Source organism: Coffea eugenioides, chromosome 11 (assembly GCF_003713205.1).
Source record: "Coffea eugenioides isolate CCC68of chromosome 11, Ceug_1.0, whole genome shotgun sequence".
Taxonomy (NCBI): domain Eukaryota; kingdom Viridiplantae; phylum Streptophyta; class Magnoliopsida; order Gentianales; family Rubiaceae; genus Coffea; species Coffea eugenioides.
This window is the reverse complement of record NC_040045.1, coordinates 47597013-47609655: the sequence shown is the minus strand read 5'-3', so window position 1 is coordinate 47609655 and position 12643 is coordinate 47597013. Positions and strand designations below refer to the sequence as shown.

Sequence of the window (12643 nt, the reverse complement as noted above, 5' to 3'; positions counted from 1 at the left end):
CATGCCTTCAATTGAGCTGAAATTTTCACTGGGTTTAGTGGGGAATGAAGGAAGGAGATGGTGGGCTAGGTTTTAGAGAGACAAGGGAAGGTTTGGTGGCGTTGGAATTCCGTGGGAATTGATTCCGTTTGCAGGGTTTAAAAGGTTTATGGAAGTTTTAGAGAGACAAGGGAAGGTTTGGGGTGGCGTTGGAATTCCGTGGGAATTGACTTCGTTTGCAGGAGGGCTTAAAAGGTTTATGGAAGTTTTTGGCACTTGAATTTTTTACCAAGTTTGTTGTTACAAGTTTCTTAAAAACTTTAATTACAACAACCTTAAAAAAAATTTCAAAATTTTTAAACTATACATTTCAAAATATTCAAAAATTTACACATTTCAAAAATTTTTTTAAAAATTTCTACAGTAAATTACATTAAAATTTTAAACAAACACTCAAAAAATTCACTTGCCGAACAGGAATGCTATGCACGTTCACATTTTGAAAGTAAAATAATTTTAAAAAATTTCTACCTGAATTTTTTATGTTAAAAATTCAAAATAGATTAAAATATTCTCAAAATAGCACAAAAGGACCTTAAGAAATACCCAAAATTAAAGCATACTAAACAAATATATAATCTCATCTCTCTAACTTATCCCCAGTCTCACTAGTTTCCCAACCCCATGATACTACTTATAATTGCCTTTTATATCACCCTTCTTCATCTGAAAGCCCCATTTTCCCTGTAGCAACCCATTCCTCCTCGTAAGTCTTGAGTTTGTTTGGATAAGAGTTTATTTGGATGATTTATTTGAGATAATTACTGTAACACTTTTTGTGATGTGATGTATGTGAGATAAAAAGATGATCGGGAAGATAAAAATGTGGTTGAAATTTGTGAAGTAAATTTTTTTATTTGAAATCAAGTCTATCCAAACAAACCCCTTATCTTTCTTGTCCTTAGCAGCCTAATGACTCTTTTCTTACTTACTCTCGTAGTACTATTCATCTCTTATTCTATCACTTCTTTTTTTAGATTATTTTACCACTCTTCCTTCCCATCCTATAGCTAAAATTTTGCCTCGGTGATAATTTGCCTCCACTCATCCTCCCATCCTATCGCTAAAATTTTGCCACAATGATAATTTGCCCTTTCCTAACCCTGTGGTTCCATGTCTTCATCTTGTCACTATTCATTATTCATTTTCTCATTTTTCAAGCATTTTTTTTACCAACCAAAAGATTGGAATTATGGATTTGGAGAACAAATGAATTTGGAGTATAAAATTTGTGAAATTTTATTGACTTTGATGTTTTTCTACGGACAAACATTTTGAAATGGTTTTCAGATAAATATGTTCAGTAAAAATTGTGTTGAAAAAAGGCTTCTAAAAAATAACCATTAAAATGCACATTAATTTATTTATATCCATATATGCACTATTGTTTATACATCCTTTTTAATATAGTTGTGTTATATGAAAATATATTAAAAAATTTAGATGATATTTGTAATAAATTTATGCAAAGTGCAACTAACAAATTTATACATATATATATATATATATATATACACATTGGATAACATGTTTGAGAATAGATTCAGTTTGATCAAAACTAAAAAATGCTTTGTATCCAAATAAGAGGATAAGATGTGTATTCGATCATGTTTGGAGTCCATGTTCAGTTATGCTAATTTATTTATTGTTGTCAATAGGCAAAGTGCCTAAGGAGGTTGTGGTGAATTCAAATTGTAAAATCAAAATATACATGTCAATCTACTAAAAATGTAAAGGTCCGCAAATCTTGGTGTGCTACATTGTGGAAGCTTTTGAAGTAATTAAAAAATTTGAAAGGAAATGTATTTAAAAAATTTTGAAATCAAGTGCATTTGATTGGAATGAATAGACTTTGTGAATCTAAGTAAATAAAAAATTTACAAAAAAAAAAAAAAGAATGGCGAGTTGGAGGTCTAGGAAGCCTTCACCGTAAAAACCCCTTCTCAAATTTATATAAATGTAGATGGATTTAAATGGGTTAAAGTTAAACCCAGCAAAGGCAAGAAGAATATCATATTCAAAAACAATTGGACCAAACACTTGTTCTCGGATGATTAGTTTCATTTCCATCGATTATTTCCATTTCCATGGAAATATTTGGACTTAGGGATGGCAATTAGGACGGGTGTCGGCTCCCCCGCCCTATCTGCCGCCCCGCCACCCATTAAAAAATTAATATATATGTATGTATACAATTACATATATAATATTTAATTTAATTAATTACAAACTTATAATAATGATATTATTATATGTATTATATAATAGATATTAGTATATGTAATATAATTGATATTATCAATTATACTAATAATTATACATATCTACTAATAGAAATTGTTAATTAGTTATACTAAATTTACTAATATATTTATACTAAATTTCTAATTACACTTAACATAATAATACTTTTTTTCTCAAAAAAATTACAATAATGACTTAGTGATTGTATTTGCATCAAAAGTGAAAATTTGACTATTTTAATTATATTTGTTTCATCATGTTAGATTATATTCAAATAACTTTTGTTTGATTATTTTTATGGGTTTCAATTTTAAAATTACAATGGATAATAATTTGGTGATGTGTTGATATTATTATTTACTAAAATTTGACTATAATAAAATTATATGATAAATTTTTATTAGCTCCGCGAGGGCATCACCGAGGAAATGGGCCGGAGCGGGGAGCGGGGGAATTAGTAGGTTGGGTGGGGGGAGGAGTCATTTTTTCCGTCTCATTCCTGTCATCCAAACGGTGCCACTATACTAAGAAGAAGTTCCTTACTTTGTTGCAGTAATGGAATTTGGAGTGCACTCCACTCAATGAAAAAGAAAGAAATGAAAAATGGAGAGAATTTTGGCTAATTGGTTGTCCTTCTAGCTTTTATATGGATAAGAATTATTTAAGCAAATTTTATTCTGCTTGTATGTTTCAAGAATATTTTTCCAAACCACTTTTTTATTTCGCATACATCAATATTAAAAAAAATTTACAATATTTTTAAAAATTTTATCTCCATATAATCTTTATCCAAATACATACCGTTTGAATTGAAGGAATGAGAGGGAAAAAAAATGAGAGGAATTGAAAGGATTTAAGGGGGCGTTTTGGTAAAAAGCGGTATCATGAATGAAGTTATAGAATAAACTCCATGGATTCATTGTTTGGTTCATACTATGGGAACTGAAATTTTGGAACTGATGTCTAAAAATTTCGCATTCCTCCATTCCTTAGTAAGTTGGTGGGTTTTTGTCTCAAAACCCAAATCATTATTCCCGATCCCTCTTTCTTCCTTCTTCTTTTTTCATCATCTCCATTCGCCTTTCTCCCCCTAAAGTTCTCTAGCTTAATTACCCCCATAAAACAAGGGGACAAGCCTAAAGTTTTCGGCGTGGGAACAAGATAAATGAGGAAGACCACACCTGTTGCTACTAGAGAGGTAACGCAAGTTTTCTACTGTTTGTTTTAATAACTTCTCTTGTCCCAAGTTCTCTATTCTCCAAGTCATAAACAAGTATTCTTTATGCATGTGGATCTTCTATGCCTGATTCAATCTTCCATTTCCCCTTGTAGATTGCTCCTTATAAAGGTTTGTATCTCTTAGTTTGCTTTAGATTTTTTTGCTCTTGGGAGCAGTAAACGCACTAAGTGTTTTTCTTAGCGGTCGCTGCAAATTACATGCTTTCTAATTTTGTTTTCTCCTTCGATATTGTAATCAGGCAGATCTTCATGATTCTTGACCTTTAGTTGCTTCTTTTTTGTGGGTTCTGCTTGGTTATTTGTTTTCTCTTCGCTATTGACTTTTGGGTTATTCTCGTTGCTTGCTGTTCTTTTTCTCGATTTAAATATGAAAAATTGAGAATTCATTAGTCATGTATGTGTGATTGCCTGAAGTCATTTCAAGATTCAATTTTTTTCCCTTGAGAATTAAGATTTGTTCCGGGGTTTTAGAAGTTGTCATGTATTGTTGCCTGAAGTCATTTCAAGATTGCACTATAGTTGCACTATTGTTGTAAGTCATGGGTGAATGTCAGCCCCTAACCCAATCTTGAAGCCATAAAATCGCTTGATCGAGTTCTTGTTTGCCAAAAGGTGGGTGATGCATCTGTGGTCAAGATTATTGAGCTTGAGAATTGAATCCTAAAATGTCATCTTCCATTATCTATGCTTTCCACTTTGACTAAGCTTCAGGGATTATTTTACAATGGTTTCCGAAAAGCCTTTTGACAACTTTCTACTCCCCATTGTGTAGAATGCAATAAGTAAAAAGTTAGGTTGGCACCTGTGGATTAAAGTGCCCTCCGCATGTGGCGGAAAAGGAAGAAAACATGGTTGCTTTGTTATTGATGGAGCAAGTCCTATTACTATCCTGTCTCCTTATGAAGTATTATTCTTTTTACCGTTTAGCATCTTTGAAAGGATTTACCGAAAGTTGGTTGATTGCTAATCAACACTCATGCTAATTAGCGGAGTCACATTCAACTTTGAAGAATTTTTAAAAATGGCTTGAATAAATTTTCAATCTTGTCTTATAATTGCACCTGCTAAAATTTCTGAAATTTCCTATGTTTCTCTGCTTTGCTGTTCTAAATTACTAAAGTTTACAGCTACCACTTAGTTTATAAATGATGGCAAGTTTGAAATGAAGTCGAATACCAGTTGAAAATTTAGGGGTAAAAAGGAAAATTCAAAAATTTAATACTAATTGGAAGTACAAAAAATTAATTACTGCAGCTCAAAACATCGTGAAATTTTGACTAATGATGCCACCCAATCTTGGAACAAGAACTTGACTAATGATGCCAGGAAAATCTTGGCTGATCTTGGTACCCAATTAGGTTGAAATTTTGACCCTTCATTATGCCTCGCTTGTATTGGTACTTGTAGGTATCAATGGTAGAGATTATGGCATAAGATGATGGCAGAAATTGTAGCAAAGATTATGGCATAAATCAGGCCCAAGATTTGTTCATTAATTGTGTATATATACTTACCTAGAATAGAATATCAGTAATTAGGACATTAGATGTAATTAGCTATGTATAGATGACTACCTAAAATAGATTGTACAGAAATTCTTATTTAAGGGAAATGATCATCAAGTAAGAGGGCATTCAGCAAATTTACTCAGAAATTGTCATGGTACTAGAGCTAATCTCTTGAATCCATAGCTGAATATTTGAATCATTTAGTTTTCTGGGTTGATTAATTTCTAATCAACCTTTTGCCTTTGAGATTTTTTTTCAATCAATTTTGTGATTTCAAAATTGCATTGAATTTTTTTTCTTTCTCATTTTTTAAGAATGTCTATTGAGAATTCTTTTGGAAGCTCACTTACAGAGACTTCGGCTATCAAATTTACAGGAAAGAATTATGCGGCCTGGGAATTTCAATTCAGAATGTTTCTGAAAGGGAAGGAGCTTTGGGTCACATTGATGGGACTTTTCTTGCTCCCGAAAATGAGAAAGAACTTGGTCAATGGGAGGCAAAGGATACTAGAATTATTTCTTGGATTTTAGCTTCCATTGAAGCTCATATGGTGAACAATTTGCGTTCATTTGGTACAGCTAGGGAGATGTGGGGTTATCTACAGCGCATATATCATCAGAATAATACTGCAAGACGGTTTCAGCTTGAACACGAGATTAGTACCTTCAGTCAAGGTAATCTCTCTATTGAGTAATATTATTCTGGATTTATTAATTTATGGAGCGAATATTCTGGTCTTATCTATTCTAAGGTACCTAAGGAGGCCTTAGGCAGCCTTCAACAGGTTCATGAAGTTAGTATGCGTGATCAATTTTTGATGAAATTAAGATCAGAATTTGAGGTTACTTGGGGTGGATTGCTGAATCGAAATCCGGTTCCTTCTTTGGATGTTTGTCTTGGTGAATTTTTACGGGAAGAACGGCGATTGGCTACACAATCTGTTCTAAGTGCATCTGGAGGGACATCAGAAGTGGTCAATGTTGCTTATGCTGTACAAGGGAGGAATAGAGGAAAGGGATCAATGCAGTGCTACAGCTGCAAAGAGTTTGGACATATTGCTCACAATTGTGGTAAGAAATTTTGCAATTACTGTAAACAGAATGGACATATTATCAAGGACTGTCCTACACGACCAGAAAACAGGCGAACTCAAGCTTTTCACGCTGCAGTTCCAGATCCTACTGTTATCGGTCCTCCATTTACAACCACAAGCACCAATCAGGCTGTTCTTACTCCAGAAATGGTCCAACAGATGATTCTCACAGCATTTTCTGCCCTTGGGCTTCAGGGCCAAGGTAAGACAATCTCTTCTACTTGGTTTGTTGATTCTGGAGCATCCAATCATATGACTGGCTCTACTGATTCGTTACAGAATTTGCAGCAGTATACTAGTAGACAAAATATACAGATTGCTAATGGTAGTAATCTTCCAATTACAGCCATTGGTGATCTTGGACATTCTTTTCGTCATGTTTTTGTCGCTCCTAAGTTGTCTACTAGTTTAATTTCTGTTGGTCAGTTGGTGGATGATAACTACAATGTCAACTTCTCTCACGATGGTTGTCGTGTGCAGGATCAGATGACGAGGAAAGTGATCGCAAGGGGGCCTAAAGTGGGAAGATTATTTCCGTTGCAATTTGCTATTCCTACACATTTGTCTATAGCCTCTATGATTGTTGAAAATAAGGCTGACGTTTGGCATAGGCGATTAGGTCATCCAAATAATGTGATATTATCTAATTTGATGAAGCGTGGTCTTCTTGAAAAAAAAGATCAGTGTTCTACTCATGCATTGTCTCTTGATTATTCTACTTGTAAGTTAGGAAAGAGCAAAACTTTGGGTTTGTTTGGATTGTAAGTTATTTGGGATATTTTTTAGGTTACTTTTTAAAATCGCGTAAATATGAAATAGTCGTTTGGATAGTAAGTAAATCGTGTAAATTAGCGTTTGGATAGTAAGTAAATCGTGTAAATTAGCGTTTGGACAGGTGCTCATTATTGAATTTAAGCAGGTGACTTTGACTTTGAAAATTTTGACTTTGACTTCGAAAATTTGGACACAGTACTACGTTTACGCTAAACCAATTGCATACTTAATACACAAACGGTACAGATTAATTTAGAAGTTGGAAATCGAGGGCATTTTAAGTACACTCTACACATGGGAAAATAAATTTTAGGGACATTTACAATCCTTTGTAATGCGATGAACACCTAACGGCGGCGTCGCCCCCGTGCTGCGTACATTTGAGTCGCTATGTAGTCTCGTTTAGCTTTCCATTCTGCCAGCTCTGCAGGAGATACATTTAATGCGAACCGGTTGAGGTACTAGCCCGCCTATTTCTGGCTCTTCATTTAAGTGCACGTCTTCTGATTCAAACCGTTGAAAATGGGCATCTTCTGGTTGGTGCATCCTTAAAAAGTTGTGCAACGCACAACAAGCAATGACTATACTGATTTGAGTGCTCATATAGAAATTATCTACCGGACCCTTTAACCATTTGAATCTTTTCTTAAGCACACCGAATGTGCGCTCAATGACATTGCGAAGTTGCGAATGTCGAGTATTGAACAAGGTCTTTGCCGGAGATTCGGACCCCACGTTCTTATACGGGGGCATGAAACCAGGAGCATTCCTGTATGCCGCATCAACTAAGTAGTACTGGCCTAATTGACAAAGTTATTCTAATTAATAAACGCGATAAAAAATAAGAGTTGTGGTAATAAAGCGTAGCACATGCTTGACTTGAAATATTGGACCCATCACTTACCAGGTTGCGGCAGTGGAAAATCGGACGGATATGCTAATGCTGAGTCCAACACTCGCGCATCGTGTGCACTTCCCTCCCATCCAGCATACACATAGATGAAGCGCATGTCATGGTCACAAACTGCTAGAACATTCTGTGATTGCCACCCGTGCCGATTTGTATATGCCATTTGCTCGCCTGTCGGAGGACAAGCTGAGATGTGGGTGCCATCATCGCTCCCACGGCATCCTAATATGTGTAAAAAATATGTAATCAACTTTCTAAAATCGTCTTACGTTAGAGTCACCAAAAATCCCAATTCTTTCCACATTACCTTGAACCATGGATAAAAATTAGTTGAGTTTGTAATTCGTGGATGAACTGCAGTCTGGTCACCGGTCGTATTATTTCAGCTGCAAATAGACACAGGCCTCGGAGCACCTTTTTTATATTTCGATTAATCGTCTCGATGGATCGATCAAAAATAGTCCCCAACACACTGTGCGTATGCTTGTGGCTGACCAACATTAAAGTCATAGCAAGCGTCTCCTGTATGGGCACGCGTTGTTGGTAATTATGTGGAACGTACTGTCTCTCGACAAGGATATTGGACAGTAGCAAGAAATTATCAACCGTGATACGCATGTTGTCTATTGAGCATCTATGATGACCGTAGAGTACGCGTTCCACCCACTGCCTATCTGTGAATGAACCATCATGTTGCAGAAGTGGTTGATTATTATCCACGTGTGCAAGTGACGGATGCATTAACATTAACGAGGCACTCATAAGAAGTAAGGCCTCATCTTCCTCATCTTGCCTCATGCGGTCCGCATTGCGTCCTCTAGCACCACGGCGGTTGTTCCAGGCCATGATAATTGAGTATAGATCTGTATATATGTTTACATAAGCGTGTTCGTATGTGTATAACCAATTCCATAAATGTGTTAATAGACGTGTTAATGAAAATGTCGGGAATCTAGACAATTTTATGGCTTTAAATGTATTTATGTAATTAGTCAGACATGTCCCATTAGAGTCTTCATCATCCTCTCAAACCAATTACGAAAACTAGCACATGCTTTATGGAGTATAAATTAGCAATATGACTTTTAAATAGAATACTTAACAATATGACTTTTATAGCACGTATTTTTTTTTTTTTTTTTAAAGGGGAAATCCCCGATCATTTATTTATTGTAAAGGATAAAACCAAGAAGGTGGACAATCCCAACCTTCAATACATGCCGGAGAACTAGGAGCTATTCCTACACAGAAAATCTGCGGATATACGGATAACTTATTGCATCCAAATTAATCAGCGACCGAACTCTACTAGGAAGCTGCTGAAAAGATTGGAAAGTAACATATGGACTCTCTCGAGATAACGCTGCTAAGCTGTCCGCCACGGCATTCGCCTCACGATGAATATGTGTAATAGACCCCTTCACCTTGCCCAGTAACAAGCGAATTTGACCTAAGACGCTACACAACGGCCACTTACCAACAGATTGACTCTGAACCAACCTTACCAACACTAAGGAATCCACCTCTACCAAAATATCTGACAACCCCGTCTCCATACACCACTGCAGCCCAGTAAACAATGCTAAGCCGTCCGCATATACCACCTCATATTCCCCAAATTCCTTATAAAAAGCACCAAGCATCTTCCCTTCAGAATCACGTATCACCCCACCACCTTTTATAAATAGCACGTATTTGACAATATGACTTTTAATATAAATATATTGTAATCTACTATTTTTGTATATTATTATAAATATATAAAATTATAAATGAATAAATTAATATATTTGTGATTTATAATTTATATATTTTTATATAAATATACATTTATGCATTTATAATAAAATGATTATTATAAATAAATATATTTATTTACTTATATAAAACTCTTATAAATATATTATAATTGTATTATATTATCTATTACTATAATACATAATATAAATATATTTATAAGAGTATAAATAAATATTACTATAAATGTATAAATTATAAATAAATATATTATATAAGTAATTTTGGGGTGCAACAAAAAATGGAAGAATTGGAGCATATGGATATGCAGGCATAAATAATTATGTTGGGCCAAGTGTAGCTCAAAGCCCAGTAAACAGTTGCAGATTTTTTTGTAGATTGAAGCTCCTTGAAAAGCTGAGGATCCAGAAGCACCGTAACTCCTGCTGCCTTCAGGCTCAAGCACCATATTTCCTGGTGCCAAAAAATGATTATTGTTTTTCGATTCTCTCTATCTTGGATTAGGAAGGAAAAAGAAGGGCTCCAGCCCAAATTCTCAAATCTATCCCGGCCTAAACTAAAGTGCCACTCTTTCGCCTTATAATTCTTTCATTTATCTCTACAGACATGGGGCTTTAGAATCATTCATATAATAGAATCATTCATGTATAGTTGCTTATACACGATTTCACATATTTGGTTGGTTTAATAGCCATGATCGAGATCCCAAGATTTAAAGGTATTCCAATAGCCATTATATGAATGTATTCCTATAAATATCTGTTACTTTTTCAATTCAGTCAAATTGTAATTGACAAAAGACGAACAATGAGTTTGTTTGAATAATAGATTATTTACACAAATTTATTTACTTATATCATAAATATATTTTTTAATTATTTTTGATTTCATATACGTCACGTAAAAAAATGTTATGTTATTTATTTATTTTTCTCAAAGACACTCAAGCTAGAACAACACATTACAACCTGTATCCACATGCTTAAAAGTAAAAATTATGTACCTTTATAAGGCTTTCTGAATCTTTCTCGAGACAGATCTATAAATGTATATTTAATATTATGTATATTAATATAAATGTATAAATGCATTACGTGAGAGTATATAAAATAACAATCCATGCGAAACTAATTCCAGTCCGTACTATCTCAAAAAACAGATCTCACCAGGTTACTTCAATTCGTAACACCTCAAAATATTTATTATCACTTTGAAGCGGTAAAGTATGATGAACGATTACTTTCAAATAACTCGTACAATGCATTAAGTAAGAGTATAAACGGCTACCATACAAAAGATCTAAATAACCACAGAAATTGAATTTAGATTGCAATTTTATAACTGAAAACATCTGTCTACTATTTACCTCGCTTCCACTAGCACGCACGTAGTTTCCGGTTGCCACACGCACACAGCTACCACGTTAACAATTAAGAAAAGGCCGCCACTTCGTCTTGACGTTCTGTCTTCTATCCTCTTCGTTCTTTTTTTTGGCGTAGAGAATTGCAGGCCAATTCTTATTGTAGAGAATTGCACTTCTTAAATGTATTTATTGCGGGGGATGGCTGATCTGCATTGGAGTTTTTAGAGAACTTCCACCACAATTTCCACTTTGTCGTTTCATGAGATATATTTTCCATGCAATTGGAATGCTTTAAAGCACATGTATTTCCGCAATTTATGGCCCTCGTCTGACGACACGACACATCCCTGAAAATTGAAAGAGGAAACATACGGAAATTTTAACTTTACAGACATTTTTATTGGCCATCTAAAACAAGTAGTCACAAACGCACAAACCCATGTGATTGTCAGCAATTGCAGTAGTAGGGCGTGTCAGCAATTGTTCTTTAGGATTGGTGTTACAGTAGTAGTGCATTAATGGACAAAAAAGGTGCATGCTCTTTTTTGTGTCCTCTGTCTTCTTTTTCTTAAATTTTTTGGCTTCTTTCCAGGGCTTTCCCTTTGAATTTTTTTATAGGAAAATTAGAGAAGTTTCTTCTTACTCCAGTTCTTCTCCTTATATGCATGAAGGCTCTCTATTTTTCTCAACCGGGGGATTGCCAACTTTTTATTGCCAACTCTTTTAGGACTAACTAATATACTTGTGATAAATTATTGGATTGGTCTCAAAATTTTGCACTAAATTGCACAATACCACTGGTTTAGTTTTGGTTCCGGTTTAATCACTTGGCGATGGATGGATTTTGACCCGGCAGACTTAAAAAGCAACTCGATTCGCAGTAAGTAAAAGTGACCTTGCGACGGTACAATAAAACACGTATTTCTCCTCCACCATTTTCAGCAAACGAATTGGGACAAGGAGGAAATGTATGGTTAAGCTGAGGGCGTGTCCTTCACCAACTGGTTCAAATGGGACCATCAAACTTCAAACCATATGCTGAAAAGAAAAGGAGACCATTGAACAATAAATTACAAGATTGTGCAGATCAGATGTTGGTTGTGGTTGACTACAAATTGGATACAAAAATACATATTAAACTCACTCGTAAATTGGAAGCATTGAGCAGGATATAAGAGATTATCTCAACTTTTGGAAGTAATAGGTACTCATTTTTCTTCATTCAAAAGAATTACACACGTACAAAGCAATAAGGAGGAATATGAGAAGTGTAATGACAACTACTTATCACAAATGTTATGCACATATACTTTCCAATAACACTACTGTAAATTTACGGACGCTTCCTGTTATGTCTAAATCAGTCAGCACCAAAAAGCGCACGCAAACTGCTGGTAAATCAGTCAGCACCAAAAAAAGAAACTTGAGCTACTGGTTTCACCATAAATAAGTCCTCCAAACATTAAAGTAATAATAATCTTTTCAGAAACAGAAGTTTGACGCTGCTCAATGCCAACCAAGTTAACTTCTATCAAAAGATCATAACTTATGCTTGAGAGCCATTTCCTTCAATTCCCAAGACAAATCACAAGGAGAAAAGGAACAATGAACAGCCAGGCATTAACTAATCCTTGACAGATTTAAAAAACATCTCAGAGCCCCAGACTACAGACGAATACCTCTCTCCACATGCCTTGCAATCAGATTCATGGCG

At 34.9% G+C, this 12643-nt stretch overlaps 1 protein-coding gene across 1 annotated transcript in view; it reads right to left on the bottom strand.

Moving 5' to 3' along the window:
* Nucleotides 1-718, bottom strand: part of LOC113752781 (ninja-family protein AFP3-like) — an 11079-nt gene extending 10361 nt beyond the window's left edge. The window contains exon 1 of the mRNA XM_027296842.1: nucleotides 696-718. Coding sequence (XP_027152643.1) covers nucleotides 696-718 — 23 coding nt within the window. The remainder of the gene's footprint in view (nucleotides 1-695) is intronic.
* Between the last annotated feature and the right edge of the window lie 11925 nt (nucleotides 719-12643).